This window comes from Bombus terrestris, chromosome 16, assembly GCF_910591885.1.
Source record: "Bombus terrestris chromosome 16, iyBomTerr1.2, whole genome shotgun sequence".
In the NCBI taxonomy this organism is placed as follows: domain Eukaryota; kingdom Metazoa; phylum Arthropoda; class Insecta; order Hymenoptera; family Apidae; genus Bombus; species Bombus terrestris.
The window spans coordinates 4,973,746-4,997,428 of NC_063284.1; the positions used below are offsets into that span (position 1 = coordinate 4,973,746).

A 23,683-nucleotide genomic window follows, 5' to 3' on the forward strand; every position below is an offset into this window, starting at 1 on the left:
ACAATAGGATAAATAAACAAATCCAAAGATTTGAACAAACACCGAATCACTTGACAGTTCATTTATATCATTTGCCAACTATAATGCTAAATAATACAGAGATAAGACAGAAATAAAACAGGAAGAAATAAGTAGTAGATAAGTAAGAGATAAAGTCTAAGAAATTATTACAAAATCATTTTGACTGACGTGTGATATATGGTAATTCTTTCCTTCAGAAATATAGAATGCTTTATCTCGTCCAAATTGTGATCTTTGCATATTCTTGTTATTTGAATCCGAGCCAATAAAAATCAACCAATGACAATCAGAGAAACATGTTATCATGTTATCTATGAAGTTAGTGTCAAGTACTAATGTACTGTTGATTTAACGTTCTGCAAGATTTAACCTACGTTGGGAGTAAATTTTTATTTCGAAAATGATTTTTGCTACAAGTAGGGTCGGCTGTATATTTTTTCGTGCTAACACGAGATCTAAAAATAATTACAAATATCTGAAATTGTCAAGAGTATGTAATATTAATATAAAAATATACCGACTAACCCATACAACCTGTACATTTCTTATTAGATGATTTATATTTTTAATTGTAATATTAATTGTATTTATTGTGAAATAAATTTTGTTATAAATTTTGTGATATATTTTAATGCTAAGTAACTTTTACTCTTTTAATTTCTATATATATAAAACTGCGTCATTTATTCATAAAAAAGTTCATATATTTGTTATATTTATTATACTTTTCTTTTTTAAGTTAAATAAAAATGGAATAACATTTCTCTTTGCCAGATATGTACAATAAATTTTTCCACAAAAGCTAACATCCCTCAGTTGGAGGAAGATGAACCAAAGTTAAGATCACCGGTAGGAGATGGAAAGGTATTCAAAAGTGTGGACGAAGCTATATCAGACATGCCAGATGGTGCTAAGCTTCTAGTTGGTGGATTTGGACTTTGTGGCATTCCTGAAAACTTAATTGCAGCAGTGTTGAAACAAGGTGCCAAAGATTTAACTGTTGTTTCAAATAATGCAGGAGTTGAAGACTTTGGATTAGGTATACTTTTGAAAGAATGTAGGATTAAGAGAATGATTGCTTCCTATGTTGGTGAAAACCATGAATTTGAAAAACAGTACCTCAGTGGTAAATTGGAAGTTGAATTAACTCCACAGGTAAATATTAGTAATAAAAGAATTTTTAATTAAATTACAACACAAAAAATTATACAATAATACTTCCAATATATAGGGTACACTGGCAGAACGTATTCGAGCAGGAGGAGCTGGTATTCCAGCCTTCTACACTCCCACAGCATATGGAACGATAGTTCAAGAAGGTAACGTCATTGTGAAATATGATGAAAATGGGAATGCAGAAATATCTGGAGAGCCAAGAGATGTAGCACAGTTCAATGGAAAAAACTATGTCTTGGAAACTGCTATCACAGGAGATTTTGCTCTTATAAAGGCTTGGAAAGCAGACAAAGCTGGAAATTTAGTTTTTCGAAAAGCAGCCAGGAATTTCAACCCAGTGATGTGTAAAGCAGCTAAAATTGCTATTGCAGAAGTAGAAGAAATTGTAGAAATTGGTCAATTGGACCCCGATCATGTTCATTTACCTGGAATTTTTGTGGACAGGATCGTTAAAGGCCCATCATATGAGAAACGCGTGGAGGTGCGTACATATTCTTGTCAATATAAATATTTCAATACTTTGAAAAATTACTAAAATTTTTTGTCTCTATTAGAAACGATATACGAAGCAAAATATGAAACCCAAAAAAATAACACCAGCAAGTAAAGCAAGAGATAGAATTATCAGACGAGCTGCGCTTGAATTCAAAGACGGCATGTATGGTGAGAGATTTAAAAAATTACAAATATTTTTAATTAAAACACTTAAATAAATTTAAAAAAATTTCTTTTTGAAAAACCTTTACTAAATACACCTTTCATAGCTAATCTGGGAATTGGTATACCTATGCTGGCTTGCAATTACATTCCCAAAAATGTAAAAGTAACATTGCAATCTGAGAATGGTATTCTTGGCATGGGTCCATTCCCAGACGAATCAGAACTTGATCCAGACTTAATAAACGCTGGGAAAGAAACAGTTACAGTCGTTCCAGGAGCCTCTTTCTTCAGCAGCGACGAAAGCTTCGCAATGATTCGAGGGTACTTATAGAAAAGATTGAATATTAAATAGTTTTTTGGTAAAAGATAGTACATTTGAATTTTTCCAGGGGTCATATTAATTTGACGATGCTCGGTGGGATGCAGGTATCAGAGAATGGAGATCTGGCTAACTGGATGATTCCAGGAACTATGGTGAAAGGAATGGGAGGTGCAATGGATTTGGTTTCTGCGGAGAGCACAAAAGTGGTGGTTACTATGGAACATAAAGCTAGAGATGGAAGTCCAAAGATTTTGAAAAATTGCACCTTGCCTGTCACAGGTAATTTTTACATTTTAATTCTTTGTAAGATAGAAAGAGTTACTCATCCTTTAATTCCAGGTCAACAATGTGTAGACTTAATAATCACGGATATGGCTGTATTTGAAGTAGTTCATGGAGAAGGATTGAAATTGATTGAAATTGCACCAAACATTGATGTCAGTGATATTATTAGTTCTACAGGTTGTGAATTTTCGGTGGCTGACGATCTTAAAGAAATGGGACAAGTGAATTTGGAAAATTGTCAGTAAATACACGTTCCTGAACATTTTTGATCATAAAAGATGAATATTAAAAAAGTTTGCTTCGTCTAAATTCCGATAAAATGAAAATAATACTTAAAATTTTTATTTTCTAATTGTAAAATTATAAAGTCATACCTTTATCTCTAAGAATTGTAAAGTTTAGTTATAAATGTCATATAAGTGCACTATTTCATGCTATATAGTAGTTAGTTTTCAACGCGGATAATGTAATTTTGTAATATATATTCTAAAGCTAAGGAAATAATAAATTCCAAAAAGAGAACAAGCTCTGCTTTTATATTTCTATCGGTCTAAGACCTATAATTAAGGAAATTACTCTCTAAATTTGGCTTTTACTTTTGCTGGAAGTGGTAATAAATATAGAACACTGTTTAATATACTCAGTCCAACAGCAAAAGCCAGAGAAATTAATAAGTTTAAGTCAACATTCAATACTTCTGAAATATTTTCACCTTCACGGGTGAAGCGTTCTATTAAATACGATCTCCCATCTGGATATCTGCACAGCTCTGGTATCCCAGGACACGTGAAGCTTTCATTATAATGCAAATTTAAAAATGTAGGCACATCAATGGCTAATTGATTTAGAGCCAATGATGCGTACCTAGCAGGTAATGCAGTGGAGACTGCAGCAAGCCAATAAGGCAGGCCTTTCAGACTTCTGATGGCTCCAGATGCAATTACCAAAGACACCAATGTCATGTATAACACCATTATTGCACCTGTAATGGGTCTACCAACTACCATGAACACTGCAACAGTTATTTGTTCTGCTGCCACATAACTGGCCCATAAAACACCACAGGCATAAGCCCAGGTAGACAAGTCTAGCTCTAAAATAGGTGTCAGGATACCAATGGTGATCATGGTAGACACAAAACTTAATGGCAAGCTCAGTAATGCATATGCGGTCAAGAACATAGCTCCACCATATAGACCTTCTCTTTTTTCTTGATAGTATCTAGCCCTATATCCTGGAACTTATTAATTAACAAACGTTACATAATAATAGTATATCTATTAGGTTGTCTGAGAAGAGATTGGTCTACATGTCACTTACAGAGGAGAGCTGTGCATGCTATTCCAGCAACATAGAACAGAGTTACTATATTGAAGACAAGACCACTTGTTTGTAGAAATATTCTGGATTGCACAGGAGTCGAATGCGAATACAAAATACACATTAAAGCTATTGAGAATGGTAACAATAATAGTCTGGCAGCAAAGTGCCCTAAGCCAGATTTATTGAAGGCAAATGTCGTTGCCAGACTTCTTCTAAAACGTAAAAGCTATAGTAGTACTATTATTTTGGGAGATAGCATGCATTTGTAAAAATACATACAAATAAAGGGCAAACAAAGTGGAGAAACATCCTGGTTTAATTCCACGCCCTAAACCTTTATGCATTATTCCTAAAGATGTATCTTTAATATTGGGTGGCACTTGGGGCGCCTCTTTCATGTAAATAACACCCTCGGCTTTGAACTTTTCAACCAGAACGGATATCTGCTGGTTAGATTCTAAGAAACGATCTCTCGAGCGACGATCGACAGTTGATAAACACACTAAAGTCACCATTATCGCTACTTAATTAAACAATTATTTAATTATTTTATTCCTATAGATACATACTTACAGTAATACATCAAAGGATTTTCGAGTTCAGGACATGGAAAACCGATATAAGTGAAATAGTCCAACATACTTCTAGTTGGCCCCGAATAGACAACTGCCCCCAAACATAAGAGAGTCACGCGACTCACGAAAGGTAGCACATCCGATCTAGGAGTTTCCATCGTTAGGACAACGATGGATCCTCTTCTAGTTGCGTAAGACCAGAGCATAGACACGATTAAATACGTGTTTAAGGGATCAGTATCCCATGTGGGCTCGTCCAGAAGTAACAACGTAGGATCTTTAGCCAATTGTACGCCCAACATTAATCTTCTGTATTCTGGCTTCGTCAGATCATTTACCGATCTATTTGCAACTTGAGACAAAGCCAGATCAGCTAGAGTTTGTCGAACTCTGGCTTCCCTGTTGTTTAAATTGGCAAGCCATGTGGCATAGGTCAGTGTCTGTCGAACTGTTAGACTAGGTAATAGATGACACCTGTGTGCAACATATCCACCATGTCGTCTAAACAATTCTGGAGTTAATAAATTGTTATTTAGGCTGACTCTACCCCTAGTTTCTCCCTCCGCCCTTCCAGCTGAAAGATAAGAAATTTCCGGATGGTTTCTAACACCTAATTAATTACATTTGCACTTAAATCATTATCTTACCGATGACATCGAGCAAAGCTCTCTTTCCAGATCCCTTGGAACCCAAAATCGCTAACACCTCGCCACCGTGAACTCGGGCGGACACATCTCTCAATACAGCAGTAGGTTCTGACTTACTCAAACAACTTCCTTCAATGACCACAGCAGTGGAATGAAACACATTGGAGATATCAAGAGTACAATCCGATGGGATCATCCTGGATCTTTCTGAATTATCTCATAACGACCTTTTGGAGAAGACAAACTTTGTTTCTACTCGACTCGATGGTATACTACAAATCTCGAAGATGAAGTTTTGTTAGAACGGAGAAACAATGGTTCTTCCAGTAAAATAGTATTTGGTCACGGAGATTGCACTCCAGGAAAGCACGTAGAATGGACAAAACGATGTATAAACTGGCACTGCGGCTAGAGAAGTGAACATCGCATGTAAAACGTAACCATCGGTAAGGATACCTGGCTGGGAGTTGGCTTCACGAGGTGAATGTCTCCTTTGAGACGAGTTTGGTGGGAGGAAGGTAGCATCAGTGGTAGCTCAAGGGTGTACTTGTTAATTTCAATCCCCAGTTCCCTTCCCAGTCTCCAGAATTACACACAAAAGAAAAATCTTCTCTCAAATAACTTTATCTGTAACTACTAATCTTTAACAAGCATTCGCAACTTTATATATGGAATTTTATCCTAATCGAAAGTAGATTTAAACACCTTTTCAATTATAGTAAATCATCCCTAAATGCTTTGTAGATACTGGTAATAATGGAACGTAATTACAAATAAGAAAAAAGGCAGAAATAATATTCAACCAGCTTCATACTGATGTAATTAGAAGTCAGGGGTCAGATTTTTGGTAGGTACGCTATTGCGAACTTGAAAGACCAACAAGGAAGGAAGGGAATACAGAGAGGGGGTTTCGTTGGAGGTTCGGAAGGCAAGTCTGTCAGAAGGCAGCGTTTAGAAAAGGCTTCTCGGCGTTGGACATACCGATGCCATTGCGGTATCGCGATCACGGATCGGGTGATGCGTTCGCGGGCTCCGTCGTGCGATTCCTGAGCTGACGAACACAGTGTTTGTCTTTAAAATTCCCGTTCAAAGTTATCAGGAGGAACCAGACGAAAAAGAGGAGACCAAGAGCAATCGGCGGAATGGAGAAGCAGCATCACCTTGACTCAACCAGGCTCGCTTGAAAGCTCATCCTGAATACCGGTGGTGAGTCATTGTCATGAAGAATCTCCGGGAACGTATCAGGTTTCGTGGCACGCGCAATTCCTGACGTGCCTCCTTCTCGCACATGAACACTATTTTTGTAGAAAAGATCGTCGAACAATTACCTATTGTTTGTTTGTTGTCCCTCCGCGTAAAAATAATAATAGAGAGAACCATGATTCATGGGTAGTTGCAACATTTTTTACTCAAGTACCCCAAGATGCTATTACGACAGAGGAGAAGTCATATATGATCGAATTCTTGTTAGACAAGGAAAAAAGGGAAAATATAAACGGTTGGCACAATCCCGTGATCAGTCATGGTTCAACGACTGGGAACCTGATTTTGCATAATGAGAAAGGTTTACCTGGTACCGGTGAAAGCCGCAAATTAGGAACTATTTTTCTTAAAGAAAATTATTTTTTATCTATCCGTGAATTTTTCTTTAAATCAGTCGCTTATGAAACACTGGGTGGCTCTGCCTAGCGAAGAAAAGGAACTAAAAGAGCGTGGTTAATATTCCGTGGCCATACTTTCCTTCTAATGATTTTCATTTCACTGTCGATGCTTTCACTAGCTTGATAATGCTGTCATAATGGTTTGTAGAATGATATGATAAATTATCTTAAATATTAACTGTTAATTACCCTATTTACGTCCTTGTGAATGCAGTCTTTAATTGTCATAATTTTTAATGGCTGAAAACAAAGTTGAGAGTACGAATAGAATAAAGTTTGAGCTGAATCAGCTACGGTTTTTCGCGATGGCTTTATGGGGTTGGAAGATACTTTGAACGGTTTAGCGACGACGCTACTATCCAGAGATTTCAATGAGCGCACAAGACATGTACTTCAGCACTTTTCCACGTGCCATGGACGGCACTGTGGCTGATTTGCAATTTTAATTAAGCCTCTCTCGCAGTAGACAGGCGTACCCCTATAGAATATTGAAAAACGCGGCAACACTGACCTCGGTGTACGCCTCCATAAAGCGTCCCATACTCCATCGCGTGGCTCAATGGCGGAACGAATACAAATAATCGAATTCTTCCGAAGTAAACATAAGATATTAAAAAAGACTGGTGTAGAATTTTGATTAGTCTTTTTGTTCACGAAAGTATATAGTGAAAGGTATATAAAACAAATGAATTGTTAGATCAGCTCCTTTTGACACCTTCTTTCATTCAGGGAATCAAATAAAATGCTAAAATAATTCTTAAATAAAATTGCTAAAAGAATTCTCGTTGAATCAATAAGAAAATTTTTGAACCGTATTCTTGAAATATTCTAATATGAGATATTTTATGCGATAAAAAAGCGTACTTAGCCAGCAGAATCTAATTTCAGTTCCAAAGCATGCTGGTACTTTTATCGTTTCTGATGACATTAGTGTCAAGGTTCGTTGCCTGATCGATGCACTAATTCATCTGATAATACGGTGGACTTTCTACAGTTTGTTGCACGTGGTATCCAGGCCACACTTTATTAAGACACACTGTCTGTCACGTGTATACGAGATCGAGAGGCACGATCGTAGAAATCGGTGCGTGGGACAATCTCACAGCCAGCGGAAGAGATTTCGAAACCGGAGTATCGTTTCCCTAAACTATCCAAGTCGGCCAGGCTACTGGAAAACTGCATAGTTCATAGACTGCAAAAAAGAGTGTGTATATCAGTTACGTGTGTCATTGGATAATGTAACGATCTAATAACATCTTCATTGAAAATAGTTTGAAATATAAGAAATTGTTCTTATGAGAAATTAGACACTAGAGAAGAGGGTACCATTATAATCGAAAACAAATTATAGTAATTGGGAAAGATGAAATAACACTTATTAGATATCAAGTAACGAGGAAGTAATTAATCCTTCGTCATAAAGTGTTCCTTCTCTCGAGTTTCACCATAGTAAGAACCGCTTGTTAGCCTAGTCTCCCATAATCCTCTAAATCTATGGGAACACAAACGGCGACAAGGACTGAAACTGGCAATACAGTCATTTAAAAAAAAGAAAAGGAAATAAAGGAGAAGGAGCAACAGAGAAGAATGTTATCAGCTCATCAAGTTACATACACGCTCATGATAGATAATCCATTTAACGTGGTCGCTCTGCTGGCACATAACTATCGCTTTTCATCACGAAAGCCTAATGCCCAGTGGATTGAAAAGTGAATTTGCATGTAGTTCAGTGGTTGACGGTGAAAATCACCGAGCCGTCCAACATATATTAATTAAGTATCAGCTTCCACACGGGACTGGGATTATACTCTACTGAACCTGAGATATGTCGACGCTTTTCACTAAGTGTAACCAGAAACTTTTGTACCTAGAGGAAACAGGAATAAAAAGAAAAATATATGGCGGCCAGTTTGATACAACTGTTGCAGAAACGGGATATGCAAATGAACAGTTAACTCGAATACAAGATAGTTATTTGGCTCTAAAAAAACAAGCTTGTACGCGACGTTACGTAAATCGTAGGGTAACATTACGGTCGATGATCGCAACTTACTGGTTCATTATACATTAGCCAAAGAGAAATCTATACGAATATGAATTCGTCGGGGAATTTCTAGTTGTGTCCTGGCAATGATTAAACAAGTGACAGGTGGCAAATGGCTTTCCATACGGGTACACGTACCTGTTTTTAAACGATAAGACTGGAATATTCAAAGAATTACCATCTTATAATCCTATTTTACAAAAACTTAGTCGGTGGTGTTATGCAAAATAAACCGTAGAATTTGAAAATTCAATTTGATTTATGGAAATCCAAGTTTGATTCCTTCGGAGGAATCTGTAGGTAGATGATGGAGCAGAGCAGCTGGACGACTATGGAGAGCAATGATTAGCAGTGGAAATAACGTAGAATCTTGGCTACCTTCGGCCATACCGTTACTCGATGACGAGTAAAAATCTCAGCTGATGTCGAAGACGCGGGGAGAACAGTTTCGTGGGTAAAGAAGATCCATTACCCAATAATAATCACCTGCTTGCTAGCCTTTAATTTAACCATCATCAACAATTTTTATGTAATGTGGAAATCTATCAAGAAACTGTTCATCTGTAAATACCTGCAAAGAAAGAAAGAGGACAAACTGATCAGACTGGCTAGGTCATAGAAAAATAACAGAGAAACGTCTTTTGTTTGAGGAAGCTGCTGAAAAGATGCTCGGTTTCGTTCAAACACACGGCAAGTGAGTCAACAACTAACGGGAAAGCAATTGGCAGACGAAAAAAATGTCATGATGGCATCTGACGTGGACCAATGCCGTTTGCATGGACCACCCGATATAAAAGATCGTTATCTCAAACTGCTATTTTATTGCACCTATTAATCCTTATTACTCGACTTTCCAAATGATTTGTTAGGCTCTGTTGATTCATTAAAGTATTTAGAATAATATCATCATAAAACTGCGGATTTTTATGCAAATTTATATCTTCATAGATACAATCAAAAGCGTAGGAGCTATACAGACATGTGATATACCTATTAAATATCATAAAAAGTAGTAAACTTTGGATACTTTGTTTCTGCATTCTATGCATTTTTGTATCTTTAAATTTCTTATAATTGCATACAAATCCGCAATCTAGTCATTATTCTGAGTTATAATTCACAGTGTTTAAAATCTTTATAAATGACTAATTTGAAAAATTTGTGAGAATGGATTATTATAAGAAATAAGAATATATGATATAAAGTAGTAAATGTAAGCTCTAGCTATCACTTTAATAAGTTTGATCAAATAATAGAACAAATTATTGTTTCACTAATCTCAATCCAATATTTATGGTATAGGGAATATCATCTTATCAATTTTTAACAAAAATCAATGATACAATGATGGTATTTGAAAAATACTTCAATTCGAAATTCCAACACAGGATACAATTTTACCAAAAATTTCAATAAAAATTCTGTGTTAACGAGTAACCAATGAAATTTATAGAAAATAAAAGAATGTTTAATATGAAATTTTTATCCTTGATATAATTGTTCAAGTTCGAGGATACTACACATGTTTTCACATTCATCACGAGGTACACCGTTAAGAGGAATGTTGGGGGAACTTCTCTTCGCCACGTGTGCTGACGCAATGAGCATAATTACGTGAATATACAAGAGTAAATGGCACTCTGGCGTATACTCACTGCAAATGTGAAGCGATGTGTCTTCGTGAAATCGGCACTAGTCGTTCCATAAATATTCTACGAGCTCGCTTTACGATATTCAGCGATGTTCTGAAGTCAGGACGGCACGTGTTCCACTATGCCTGAAAGAAAATTTAATGAGAAAGGGAATTAAACTATGCATTATTGAATTTGACGTTCATAACGTTGATCATCTCGATTAAAAAGGGAGCGATCGGATACATTGAAAACGTTTTATTAATTTGGTAACGGTTTGATGGTAAGAACTTGTAGCGATGTCTAAAATGGCAAAAAGTAAGACGATTAACGGTCAGATGCGCGCAACTGCTCCAGGAGTCACTCCACCATGTAATGATTTTGCGTGATCTAGCATCTAATAAATATTATAGCATTTGGATAATGCGACCGAGTAACATCTTTATGAATTATCATTGGTTTCATAAATAACTCTTGCCTACGTGGAATTCTACTTGCTGCAAAAAAATTAAACAAAATTTGAATGGAAACTTTCGAGTAATCAAGCATAATAAATGAAGTACCTTGAAACTTATCCACAAGCTAATAGGAACTTATAATAGTTATTGTTATTAAATATGCTTCAATATTGATAAGATAACTAAAATGAGAGATTCAGTTTTGATAAAAAAATATTCAAATAAAGAGGAAATAATATCGATGGATAACCAGCTATAATAAACATGAATGTGATCGATGGTGTTCTTGTCATTCGTTTTGGTACGGATTCCAGTTCCTTTCCTTTCAGTGTAGTACCGAAGGCCAAGAGGTGAACAATTTCGAGCCTCCAGTGGCGAGCAATTTCAAAGGCGCGCCGATTATTCGCACGGTGTGCACGCATGCTTATGGAATGCCATAGTGCTCTCAACTCTGTTCAAATGCATTTATCACCATTCATGTGGAACAATTTAAATGTTATATTTCCTGCATTAAATTCCCTGCTGTTTGCTAAAATACTCCAGTTCATATTTTCATTAAAATATTATTTTTGGTGATTTACCTATGTCTTTCTAAATAAGATAGGGAAGATAAGTAGATAAAAAGTAAAACAATGCGAAGTTCTTAATTACAATAGTTCAAACTATCTCGAATTTACTGTAATTACGAAAAATACCAAGTTCTTTTGACTAGACCAGAGAACAATTAACATTGACCGAGCAAGATACAAAAAACTAACCAAGATCGTTCACGCATTTCCGAGAAGTTCTACCGAAGCTGCGAACATGATGCAATCCATCATGCGTTTCATCTAGTCTCGCTTGAACTGTTCAGATACCACAAAGCATGGGTTCGGAAGCGTGGGAGCTGGAACGGAGGTACTCAGTGCCTGGGGCATTGGACACCAGAGGCCTGGAGCCTCCAGCTAGCGAGGATCTTCACGCCTGGTCTATCTACAGGTGATTATTTCTCCAACTTCACTTTCAATCTTCAATCTGAAAAAAGGAAAAGAAAAAAAGTGTCATAATCAGTATATCATTGTTCCAGGCAAAACTTGAACTCCGATTTCACCGATTCAGCACTTGGATCAGCTGAAAAGTCTCCTCTTCCCTATGGGAACTTCCAATTGAGAGATTCCACAGTGCAGAGTATTCTCAGACACCCTAGATACGGTCCAAAAAGTCCTCTGGCCAGCAATTCGTACACATATCTAAAGTTTGGTCTGCCAAGGGTTCTGCCTCCTAGTTCCAGGAACAGAGATGGATCTAGTGGTTACGATTCCAGCGAAGAAGGTCGTAGGGTGTCTCACGCGGGAACTTCCGCACACGGGACCTCCGCTATGAGGTCTGCCAGGAGCGACCCCGATTTTAGACACGTTCACATTGTTCCTAGGGAACATGCACACTCTCAATTGACGGTTTCAAGGGAGAATCCTAGGTTAAGGAGTGTCAGTGAAGCGAATCTTCTTCATGGAGGTGTTCGAACGAATAGGAGGCACAGTATTGCGCCTATAGATCCAGGGTATGGTGTCCACGAGTCCAGAGGTGAGTAGTGCTTTTTCTCATCTACCATATCTTATCTTCAGCTTCCGTTATAACTAAACAGGAAAATTAATTTTCAGGGCATGGAATCTTGGGTCCAGAGAGTTATACGTTACCTCTGAGACCTGTACCATGTCTCCAACATCCTCATCTTCAGTTACGAGGAGTAGAAGCTTCAGGATCCGATGGTTTGCCTCTTTTACGAGGAATCACTTTGGAGGTAGGAGCTACTGAGGTGTTGGCCATTATGGCTACTACGGAGAAAGAAGGAAAACAAATCGTGGAAACCGTCGCCGGAAGGAAGAGAATTAAGAGAGGAGATATTTTGCTCAATGGAAGATCCGTGTCCTATAGAACCTTAAGGTATAATTCATATTTGTTCGAAAATTATCTTAAACCGAAAATTGTACATTAGTAAAATTATAAATTCCAGGTCTCGAGTTGCTTATTTGTCCACGGAAAATAGTCTAAGCCCAGGTCTAACTGCTCAGCAGACGCTAAGCTTTTATATGCTTCTTAGAGGAGGTCCAAATACTTCCAAACTGGAAGCCGAAGCCATCCTCCAGGAACTCGGTTTAGAGGCGACCAAACATTGTCTCGTGAACTCGTTGACGACCTCCGAAGCAAAAAGACTGGCCCTGGCGTGTCGTTTGTTACAAGACTCGCATATTCTTGCGTTGGACAGGCCAACGCATGGTTTGGATATTTTCGACGCGTTCTTCATGGTAGAATACTTGAGACAGTGGGCTGGAAGAGGACAAAGATTAGTAGTATTGACTTTGCACCCGCCTACTTATGAGATACTGACGATGGTCTCGAGGGTGGCGCTTACTTCCGGCGGAAGAATCATGTACTCCGGTCCCAGGAGGGATATGTTGCCATATTTCGCCCTTGCAGAGTTCCCGTGTCCTCCATTTAAGAATCCTTCTGACTACTATCGTACGTGATTTTTATAATAACATTCGACGATCTATGTATACAAAATTATTTTGAAATTTATAGCAATTCTCTTTTCCAGTTGATTTAGTTACACTGGATGATCTGTCTGCGGAAGCCATGTTGGAATCCTCTCAAAGGATAGACCATCTAGCCGAGCTTGCAAGGACTAGACTGCCAGGATTAAGTGATCCTGGACCACCTGGAGCACTTCCTCCTTCCATTTCCAGTCCCAATGTATTTTCACAAATTTATGCGTTGCTCCTGAGGACTCTAATCTACAGTCAACCATGGACACTGACTAGATTACTCAGGAAAATCGTCATCTCTGCCTCTTTGAGTATTTTACTTGGTGCAATATTCTGGGATGTATCTGGCGACTCAAATTTATATCTCAGAGACCGAGTTGGGTTTCACTATGCCAGCTTGGGAATTTTCTTCTGGCCATTAACCTTAATAGCCATCTGTGAAGTAGCTGACTGCAGGTCGAACGTGGAAAGAGATATCAAGGATGGTTTATATGGAAGATTTGTGTATATTTTAATAGAGGTAAATGTTAAAAAACAGTAGTATACGATCGTTCATTTTATTAAATGGATTTTTTTCAGCTCCTCTGTGGAGTAGTGTCCTGGTGCGTAGTCTACGTGATCTACTTAGCACCAGGTTACGCCATGTCCGGACTTCACCTGGTGCCGGATGAGAATCTGACTTCCTTATGGAATTATCTCGGAATCGGTTTACTGTATCTAATACTGCAACATTTAATCTGTATATTATTTGCTCACACTTGCAAGTGGACGTACTTGGCTTCCTTGTTTGCCGGGATTGTGATTGGAGAGATGACATTAGCTGGAGGAGTGACCTTGCATTTGGAGAACTTGCCAGGCTGGTATCAAAAGATCAGTCCAATGCAGTGGTCTTTGTCCCTATTGTTACCTCCGCTTCATCAAACAGAGGTTATGAATAAATTGACCAATTGTAAGCCAAAACAAATTCAGAGGCAGGATATCATAGTTCAAGCTGCCTGTGAACCGCCCGATGGTGCTCTGGCATTATACGAGATTGCACTGCATAAATTCAATGTAAGAGGAGAACTGTGGCTGGGAATAGGAATAACTATCGTCAGTGTTTTAGTTATATTAGTATTCCTGTGCATTCGATATACTACTCCCAAGAGACTTAGGAGTGCACCAAACAAGCCATAAAGTGCAACTACTCAATGACTGAATAAATATCATCATTCTTACATAAATGTATTTTATTAATATTAACAAATAGCAGAGTATTCTTTTAACGTTACACTGCTATCAGTACAATAATAGATATCAGTAAGGAATATAATTATTCACTTCATCATCAAATACATATATTTTATACTATGTCATGCTCATAGGCTTTGATCTTTGTCTATATTATTGCGACTTTTTAAAACAATAGGCTTTAGAAACTCGCAAAATAGACTTGAGCCACGAAATTCGAAAGCCTAGTAAACCGATACATCTTGCAGTCTCTCCTCCAAATGCTTTAAAATAATCTGTATGTACTTCGTAACGCTATAATCAAATCAACCGAGAAAATCTTCATAAAATAAAAAAGAAAAAATTAATTAAAACTTTAGCCTGAGTTGATTAATTTCTATTATTTGAATTTCCATTTTCCTTCCTTTTCAAATTTTAAATATCTACGCTGAAAATAATGGACTAATATGGAGAATGAGCTCAGTCGGTTGTTACATGGAAACTTGATCACAAGCTCCATCTACAACTTTGAGAATATCGGCCAAGTTCGATCGATAAGTATAATTTTTATTTTATTAAAAGTTATTTTCAAAACTTACGGCTATCACTAATTTATCATCCAAATTATTTCCAGATAATTGTAGAATAATTTACTAACAGGAATATTTCAGAAATCGACAAACAATACCTTTCAGGTCAAATTATATAAAAGCGAATCTTCAAATTTATCATCAATAAACGTTTAGACAACTAAAGTCGATATTCCATCCCGGACGAATATATCTATCAGCAAATAGCGTAATGTATATTCCAAACCCGATTCCGGAAGAAAATAGTTAGCATCTACTAATTAGTTAAATCGAATTAAATTTATCGGACCGCTCATGTAATAGACTTATCTTTCCTCATTGATTATTTTCCATTCAGCTTAAACTCTTATCGCGATGATTCTTATTCTCTCTCCTTATCGAAGTCAATAAAGATATCTCAGATATCACAAGTGTTTGACTCTGCAATTGACTTCACGAGCTGAGGAGACGGATGACGTTTATCTTCGAACACCAGATACGCGTTATATTGCACTTTTTATGTATGTATTGTATGTATATAATACGAAAATTTAATATTTCCCAACAATTCTCCAATTTGATCAATCCCACGCATTTTATAGATCACATAAAATTTCTATCTAATAAATTAATTAATCTGCAATATTCCAGTTATCATATAAATCTGTATGTAACAATTAAAATACACTTTTTTACTTCTTATAATAATGTCGACATATCCCGAGCACCCTGCGCAAGTTTCGAGAGCCGCCGGTTCGTTCACCGAATTAGTACAAATTGGCAGCAGGGCAATCGTCGTAAATGCCGACTTCCGTCGATGAAAGTAATTAACTAGTGGTTGTAAGTCGGGTGAGCAGAATTCCAGGAAAAAGCGTGGGCTCGTTAGGAGAAGATCGCAGGAGAGCAGAATCACGTTCTTGTTTCGCGAACGTTAAACTTCAGCGTAGCGTCGTTACACCTCAAAATCAATGAACCACTCACTGTCTAGCGTTCTATGTGCGTACATCGGACCTTGATTCATTGAGACTACGGTCATACTATGTGCATTCATTTTTCCTACTCTTGTGGCACTGAGTTATTCCCAGTCATTCATAACGATTGCCCAAAATAATCGTAGGATGTCAGAAAAACAATTTTAGTTTAATAAATTGTTCAATTATTGAAAATTATAAGTAAAATTGTAATTCCAAATATGAACGGTATCTCGTAAAAAGAGCGCTCAAATATTTTTTATTCGTCGATGATTCTAAAAAACAACATAAACTTTATAAATTACATAACATGTACAAAATATAGCAGATAAATTTTGCATTAACTTCGAATACAAACCATAGATTTAAAAAAAAGCCTTCAGATATTTTCTTCTCTCCGATCGCTTTAAAAAGAAGAAACATTTTATTTGAATAAATTGTATATTTGGTGCAAAAATGAAGATTAAATTGCTATCGCATATGTAATGGACGATTCCATATACGAACCATCGTTCCAATTCCTGGCAAGGTCTCTCTACCGGCAGGAAGAACAAAAACAGCGCGGGATAATAACTAGAACCCGTGGGCCCGCGTGGGCGCGAATGTATAAAGCTCTTTTCGCTTTCTCCCTCCTGATCCCGTTCGCCTCTTCATTGATTATTTTACTTCGCCACCTACCAACGTATGCCGGCGCATTCTATATTAGCACGTTACTTGTATACAACAAGCTACCATACACGGACAAGTATTCTTGAATCCTCTAGCGAAAGCCGCTAATTAAACTTCCTCCCTTATTATCTTCGCAAAGAATTACATATATTGTTTTGACACATATAAAATAAAAAAAAGATATTTTTTAATGACAAAGAGAATGTTGATGTTAACGTTGTATTCTGTACTTTATAATTAATTGTAATTCTTCTTAATTTCAACAATTTCTCCGCTTATTATCTTCCCAAAGAATGACATACTTCGTTTTAACTAGCATAGAATATAAAGGAAGATATTTTTTAACGTAAAAGAGAATGGTGATATTATTAATCAATGTCGTATATTATATTTTTATAGCTACATAATTGATTAATCCTCTTCATAATCTCAAAAATATTGTTTGTCATAATACTGAAATATTGGAAATATTAAAATTTTCTACAAAATTTCTATAAAATGTCTTTAGTTAAAAGTATCAATAGCATCATAGATGCCTATAATGGATAACTATAAAATTTAAGATTCAGATATAAAGATATAAAATCTAAAGATTAATAAAATTAAATTAAATTAAATGAAAAATTCGAAAATATTAAATAGTAAATCTAAATTGTTATGGTCCTCGATGGCTCAATAATACTTTAATATTATTTTAGACAGATATTATTTTAACTGAAACTGATGGATGATTTTTATTCCTTGGATGAGTCGATAATTGCGTAACCGCTCGGTCGATATTTGAAGATCTGTGTGATCGTATTTCGATATATTGATGCATTTGAACCATACTTATGGAATTCTAAAATCCATCCATTTTCGATATTTTCCATTAATTTGTTGTTGTAAGATTGGCACTTTGTTTAAACATATACATATCCTATATTTTGGTACATTTTGTAATATGCATTTCGTTTAGAAAGTGTATAAACATTAAAAAAGACGCGGAATATTTTTGAATCTCATTGTTATCGATCGAGTGATGAAAATAGAAGCAATAAATGTCCTTAAATAAGGTATTCGAGTTGACTGATATAGCACTCCCTCTGCTATTTAAGCAAACAATTCATGAAAATTTGATGCAATAAAACTGTTCTGAATGCAATTTTAAGATTCAAAGATCTCACTTAGCTGTCGATAAATTAAATTATTTTGTTCTTGAATAAAAATGTGATCTTTCAAATTTTACACTTTTCTATAACCCCTGACTAACCAAATGTCCTATATTAGGTCGAATACATATCTTATAATTAAACTGCGGATTTTTATACGGTTACGCGAAATTTGTAAATGAAAAATGCATAGAATGCACGTAATATATGAAAATATATGAAATATCAAAAATATAGTACACATTCCGTATAATATTTAATAGTTAAGGCAAAAATATGAATTTGCGAGAACTTCTCGGTTAATTTAATTATTGGATAAAATAACGTGTTACAATAGCTTTAAATATCGGATAAAAAAGTAGAGTTTAAAATATTACGCTATTTTTAAAATTCGTATGCAGAGACAATGGGAAATTCTAGATCACTCTTACCAAACTCTTAAGGGTTGAATTCAAGATGAAACCTGAATCAATCTTTCGTACACCCATAGAATAAATAGAATTACTCTACCAGTTTCAAATCGTTCGCCACTTGAGCACATTCCACAAAATTCCTGAGAATTTACGCCTTCTTTTACTTTTTCCAAGTATTTCAATCGCAAATTGCGTATCGATAACGAACAAAATGATAGACGATTGATTTACGGTAACTAGCGTGTTGTATAGGTTACAAAACATTTTGAAAAATTGCAAATAAGAAGAAGGCCTTATTCTGAAGTACTTTTGATACTAATAACTTGCTAAGAATGAAAGGCTATGACATAAACGATAATCACTTCAAACATCACTTTGACGGTCAAATTACAAAATTATATTCACTACTGCGATTTCAACGACGAATGTACCAACTTTTTTGCAAGAAACCGGGACTAGCTCGAGGACCATTTCTTCTCCAAGAAACAGGGAACGGAGAGACGGAAATGACTACTACAAAAAGTAATGCCTTTCCCCTAATATTCAATTTTAGTTGAATCTATTCACTTTTAACATAACTAATACATAAGCATGCAAATTTTAATTTAATGCATTAAAAATACTAGAAAAAATAAAATTGTAGTTGTGAAATCGATTAATTGCATCGGAAACGGAAAGTAAGTGAAAATGGGGGAAAAAATCTCTCAGCGCCCCCTTTATTTAAATTTACGATAGTAAATAATTAATAATTAATCAAATATATCCATAACTGAAAAAATATTCTTAAATTATCGAAAAATTAATCTACGGCTATCATTGTCCTTAAAAGCAATTAACGAAAAAAAAGAAAAAAACGCGGGAGAACAATATTGATAAAGATGGCCTGATTAGCGCCACCTCTGATTGTATAATTGCATTCTGCTTGACATATCAGTCAATCAATACATATGACATGTAATCCTATAAAACCTTGCTGCCAAATCTTAAGAAAAATTGACGGATAAAAGGCCATGTCTAAGAATCAAGATGAATTATGTGAAAATGAATTACAAAAGAATTCGGCAGGTATAATTTATTTTTGGTGTTGATTGATCTATATGTGAAAAATACATACAGTGACTACAAAAAGTGTTTACGGTTACTATAGTGTATAAACCTAACTCAATTCTAATCCAAACATAAACTATACCAAAATAAAAAGTATCAAAAATATTTTTACGAATATTTCGGGAACCAAAGTAAAGCGAATGTCATATGTTAGATATACCCTAACCGATATAATTGTTTTCTTTTTTTTAATAATCAATATAATCAACAAAGTATTTGTATACTATTCTATTTATTGTAACATTTACATGGTGATTAATTATGTCTAAGTAAATTAAATTTGTACTCTTCTATGATTACAGAAATTTTATATTATGACAATGAAATGTAAAACCTTTTGTAATCATTGTACGTACTTATATACATGTATCGATACGTTTATGGTACCTTTTGTTAACTGTATGTCGTTTATTCGATCCGTAGGCATAAAGAGGGGGGAACGAAGATCCCGCAAGCAGTTTTACAGGCTAGTGAACATGCCAGAACCTCGAATCTTGTGTGGCTGGAGGAATGTGGGCGCACCAGTTTTGAGAGTCATTCAGAGAATTGGTCTCCCGTCTACCAATTTCCCTTAGAATGGAAAGCGCGGGAAACCATCTACGTCTCTAACCTATAAATATGCAGTGATGATCCATGAAACGTGATCGTTCGCACAATACCATCGATCAATGTTTGCATAACTAATTACAGCAAACATTAAATAAGTTGAACTGGGAGATATTATCGTTATTACTATTATAAAATGCCGACCTCAGATGTTTATATATGTTTAAGCCTTCTTTTCTTTTTTGCTTAGTTACTGAGACAGGATGCGATTATTCATAGTGGAGGCCTGGTTCGTTTACACTGCTATTCCTCTTGTATATTTTGAAAAATCCTCGCAAAGAGTCGGATGGCTATTTTCGTGCGTCCGAGGTTCCATTTTCATTACACTCCATCCACCATTTTGTTCACTTTATTTTGGAGCTTATATTGAAAATTTTGTTTTAGACTCATGATCGAAAAAATCTTCGCTGCTATTTTTTTACGTCAGAAAGTTTCTAAGGATTGCAGGTTCTACCGTAATTATTATACAATTCATTTCTAATTTTCCTATTTTATCATGGTGGTTACATAAAAAAATTTTTTTAGACTTATTTGATTGAAAATTGAATCGGTACCTGTCCCGGCTGCGGCAAGGGAACATTTTCCAACGTCGAAGCGACGAAGAAAGCAGCCGGATGCAGGAGAGGCGAGGGACGTCATTATCTTATCTCAAACCATTTCCTGTCAACCTAGGGCCGCTTTTCGTGGTAATCACACGCACACGCCCACGCGGTGGAGTGTACAAGCTTATTTGTGTTCACATATACATATCAGTCAGTGCATGCACTAATGCCCGGCCAAGTGCCAGGGAGTATTGCTTCCGGTGCGTACACTTGCGTCCACCTCGGTGTTGGTGCGTTTGTGCACGTGTACCGCGTTCGACGTTACATCTGGTGAGGCACTGTGAACCCGATAATCGGTTTCCTCCTCCGGTAGCCTGCAGGAACCAGACGCAAATAAACGCCGCGTTATACGACTCACGCCGTGTGGTGGATTCTTAGAAACGGATGTTTCCTTTGAATCTGGCTCTGTAGATCCGAGATATGGTCTCGACAATCGATATACCTTGCTAAGTGGAAACGTTAACCTTTTAGCAGCGGTTTCCTTTGAACAAAATGGTCTAGAAATTCAGAGAAATGGGGACGATATCGTTTCACCGAATGACACGTATTTGGCTCCGAAATTCTTAGCGGAAAGATAGGAGAGAATATTAATGGGGACCTAGGTAGTCGTGAGAAAAGAACATCGTGACAGAGTCAACGAGGCGTACTATAGAATCGTGATTGAGTAATGCGCTGCGACTTCCGACTGCATCACGAAATACGTAATGCCACTGCCATTAAGTATGCACACCTGTTAAGGTCATCAACAGGTATCACTTACGTCATCTTAGCGTACACATTACTGGTGTGACTGCCATAGTGATACCGCATGCACCTTCCCTATTCTCTTTTCCGCCGGCCACCGGTCGATAATCGCTTTAATGAGGACTCGTTCAGCGATGCACCAACTCAAAAAGTCCAGATTCATACCGATCAATGGCTTGTTCCCCGATTCAGACATAAGTTTGTTGAAGGGATACAGCAGAAGTGTTAAAGTACTTATATTATGGTTACGGAACAAAAGCTTAGATGTTATACGAGGGTAAAAATTTATGGTCGAGGTATAAAATACTTATGTTGTGGTCATGAAACGAAACCTTAGATTTTGTAGAAGGGCAAGTTTATGAGAGGTGTAAAGTACTTATGTTGAGGCCATGGAACAATTAGATTTTATAGGAGGATAAAAATTTATAGCTTTAGGCTTAAGGACAATTTAAAAATATGAATAATTTCGTTTCTCATTACAGTATACATACATCCGAAATTTTTCTTTATACGCGATGTGAAAACATTAGATAAATTTATAGGAATAATACCTATATATATCTAACAAAGTTCCGTAGTTAACTAGTACCGTCACCTGGTAAATTAATTTATAACTTTGCTATATTTGTTGCAATGAGATAAGGATATAATAATATAAGGACGGATTTAACATAGTGAACCTTCGTACCCTTTGTCTATTCCAATTTCTGTCTAAATATAGGGTACGACCTACGTCTCGCGATTACCATACCAGACTATTTAATGCAATCTGTATACCTGTGTTCTAATATTAGATACCGAGTCTAATAAAGGTGTTCCTATAATAGTTATTTTGTGAAATCTATAAACACAAGTTAATTCCAACGATAGTATTTATTTTCCGACTACTACTACGGTAGACTTTTAATGCGATCCACAGAGCCATATTCTAATATCAAATATTCTAGTTATATAATAAAAAAAGATACTCTTTATCTTCAGAAAGGTCGGCTACGTCATCCTAGTAAGATTCATTAGCATTTCGCGTGACGCTTTGAAGCTGGATCGAATATTAATCCATTATACTTGTACACATAGTATAGTCGAAGAGGATTTGTATTCCGCACACGGATATTGAAAAATGTAAATGTAACGAGGAATCAATATACGAGGATCTATGGTAGGTTCTTACGTAAATCTACAGCCGCCATTGATCGAAATGAGCGTGGAGTAGCAAGGACGCCGTAGTACGCTCACCTTATCACGCTCCCACGCAATCGAATCGAAATTCGTCTCGTGGTTCGTCGAAGGCCACCGACACCAACCAGAGAGGCCCTTTTCGTCCTCTGTCTCCCTTTCTCTTTATCTCCATTTCTGCCTACTCATTCTTTCTCCAGGCGACGATTCTCTAGGGGTCGCGATAAAGTGGCCCTGCGCCGTCCGCGTGATCGAACGTGAAAATCTTCAACGACAGCAGCCCAAATGAATGGAATGCCAACCCACGCCCGAGAGCCGCCTGATAGGCTGCCCGATCCGAGGTGAGGCTTCACGTACAGTATGACAGAGCTCAGGGGCGTAATCTTTTCAGGAGCACTGTTATCAAAGAAAGATCGGCTTGAACATCTTGCTCGTACTTGTATACTAGTATAGTGTGATAAACTGATTGGAAAATAACGGATTTCTAAATGTAAGCTCTAAAAACCCATTAGGAATTATATTGTATTTTATTTTTAGCTTTTCCTCAAAGAAATTTTACATTTTCAGTTACACTACTTTTGTATTATTCTGCATAATTCAAGGTTGAAGAACTGAAGATTCCGGAAAATGATGGGTAGAAAACTATATGGGAATTTTACCCAGATAGATAGATTTAGATATGGGATATCCTCAGAAATCCTAAAAAGATTGAAAATTTTTAAATTCTATATCAATTCTAAGACATGAATGAAGTTATAACAAGTTCTTCATTCAATACTCTAAAGCCTGCAAAAATCTGACTAGAAAGGAGCCGTACTTTATCTTTATCTAAAATTTTTCATTCATGTTTCGAGTTTCAAACTCGACCTACTTTTCTATTTTCCAGATCTCAAGATCTTTGACAACACTTATCTAATTAGTATTCTTATCTTTTAGATAATATCGAAGATATAAAACAATCCATAATAGGTATCCAGTGAATTAGGAAAAAAAATAAGATTCGTTAAATTCTACAGGGTGACGAGTCATATCACGCCGGTCCTGGCCGCAACACGTGCACGCGAGTGTGCGTGCACGTCGATACGAGGTAGCTTGGGTAGACGGTGCCGTGTTCTCCTGTGGATCGTAATAATATGCG

General features: G+C 36.5%; 3 protein-coding genes and 1 long non-coding RNA gene across 6 annotated transcripts; 2 read left to right on the plus strand and 2 right to left on the minus strand.

The window, feature by feature from the left end:
• Positions 1-319: 319 nt before the first annotated feature.
• Positions 320-2,989, plus strand: LOC100646203 (succinyl-CoA:3-ketoacid coenzyme A transferase 1, mitochondrial). The gene is made up of 7 exons (XM_012317616.3): positions 320-511; positions 796-1,176; positions 1,253-1,678; positions 1,752-1,860; positions 1,962-2,178; positions 2,247-2,458; positions 2,519-2,989. Exons 1-7 carry the CDS (start codon positions 422-424, stop codon positions 2,707-2,709), a joined length of 1,626 nt encoding a protein of 541 aa, XP_012173006.2. The 5' UTR covers positions 320-421; the 3' UTR covers positions 2,710-2,989.
• Positions 2,774-11,676, minus strand: LOC100648840 (ATP-binding cassette sub-family G member 5). 2 transcript variants are annotated; one of them, XM_003401718.4, is made up of 7 exons: positions 11,562-11,676; positions 10,370-10,491; positions 5,010-5,236; positions 4,361-4,936; positions 4,067-4,289; positions 3,785-3,999; positions 2,774-3,704 (listed from the first exon to the last, which is right to left on the minus strand). In XM_003401718.4, the coding sequence occupies exons 3-7, from the start codon at positions 5,203-5,205 to the stop codon at positions 3,037-3,039; spliced, it is 1,878 nt and encodes a 625-aa protein (XP_003401766.1). In that variant the 5' UTR covers positions 5,206-5,236; positions 10,370-10,491; positions 11,562-11,676; the 3' UTR covers positions 2,774-3,036. The 2 variants fall into 2 exon arrangements, with proteins under 2 accessions (XP_003401766.1, XP_048269360.1); XM_048413403.1 differs by lacking the exons at positions 10,370-10,491; positions 11,562-11,676 and having other exon boundaries at positions 3,785-3,996; positions 5,010-5,952.
• Positions 11,664-14,916, plus strand: LOC100643668 (ATP-binding cassette sub-family G member 5). Of its 2 annotated transcripts, none has more exons than XM_003401676.4 (6): positions 11,664-11,781; positions 11,870-12,366; positions 12,444-12,726; positions 12,797-13,302; positions 13,382-13,848; positions 13,908-14,916. In XM_003401676.4, the coding sequence occupies exons 1-6, from the start codon at positions 11,669-11,671 to the stop codon at positions 14,502-14,504; spliced, it is 2,463 nt and encodes an 820-aa protein (XP_003401724.1). In that variant the 5' UTR covers positions 11,664-11,668; the 3' UTR covers positions 14,505-14,916. The 2 variants fall into 2 exon arrangements, with proteins under 2 accessions (XP_003401724.1, XP_048269358.1); XM_048413401.1 differs by having other exon boundaries at positions 12,884-13,302.
• Positions 14,540-22,888, minus strand: LOC125386570. The gene is made up of 4 exons (XR_007226844.1): positions 22,606-22,888; positions 16,585-20,939; positions 16,436-16,481; positions 14,540-16,352 (listed from the first exon to the last, which is right to left on the minus strand). It is a non-coding gene; the product is annotated as an uncharacterized LOC125386570 (long non-coding RNA).
• Between the last annotated feature and the right edge of the window lie 795 nt (positions 22,889-23,683).

What these genes read in the sequence shown, in the direction of transcription:
- LOC100646203 (XM_012317616.3), top strand. Translation starts at nt 422, where the DNA reads ATGATTTTTGCTACAAGTAGGGTCGGCTGTATATTTTTTCGTGCTAAC. An exon ending in AAGTTGAATTAACTCCACAG is followed by an intron (nt 1,177 to 1,252) that starts GTAAATATTAGT and finishes TCCAATATATAG; the next exon opens with GGTACACTGGCAGAACGTAT. An exon ending in CATATGAGAAACGCGTGGAG is followed by an intron (nt 1,679 to 1,751) that starts GTGCGTACATAT and finishes TGTCTCTATTAG; the next exon opens with AAACGATATACGAAGCAAAA.
- LOC100648840 (XM_003401718.4), bottom strand. Translation starts at nt 5,205, where the DNA reads ATGATCCCATCGGATTGTACTCTTGATATCTCCAATGTGTTTCATTCC. An exon ending in AGCTTTGCTCGATGTCATCG is followed by an intron (nt 4,937 to 5,009) that starts GTAAGATAATGA and finishes CTTATCTTTCAG; the next exon opens with CTGGAAGGGCGGAGGGAGAA. An exon ending in AAATCCTTTGATGTATTACT is followed by an intron (nt 4,290 to 4,360) that starts GTAAGTATGTAT and finishes TGGTGACTTTAG; the next exon opens with TGTGTTTATCAACTGTCGAT.
- LOC100643668 (XM_003401676.4), top strand. Translation starts at nt 11,669, where the DNA reads ATGGGTTCGGAAGCGTGGGAGCTGGAACGGAGGTACTCAGTGCCTGGG. An exon ending in TGGTGTCCACGAGTCCAGAG is followed by an intron (nt 12,367 to 12,443) that starts GTGAGTAGTGCT and finishes ATTAATTTTCAG; the next exon opens with GGCATGGAATCTTGGGTCCA. An exon ending in GAATCCTTCTGACTACTATC is followed by an intron (nt 13,303 to 13,381) that starts GTACGTGATTTT and finishes TCTCTTTTCCAG; the next exon opens with TTGATTTAGTTACACTGGAT.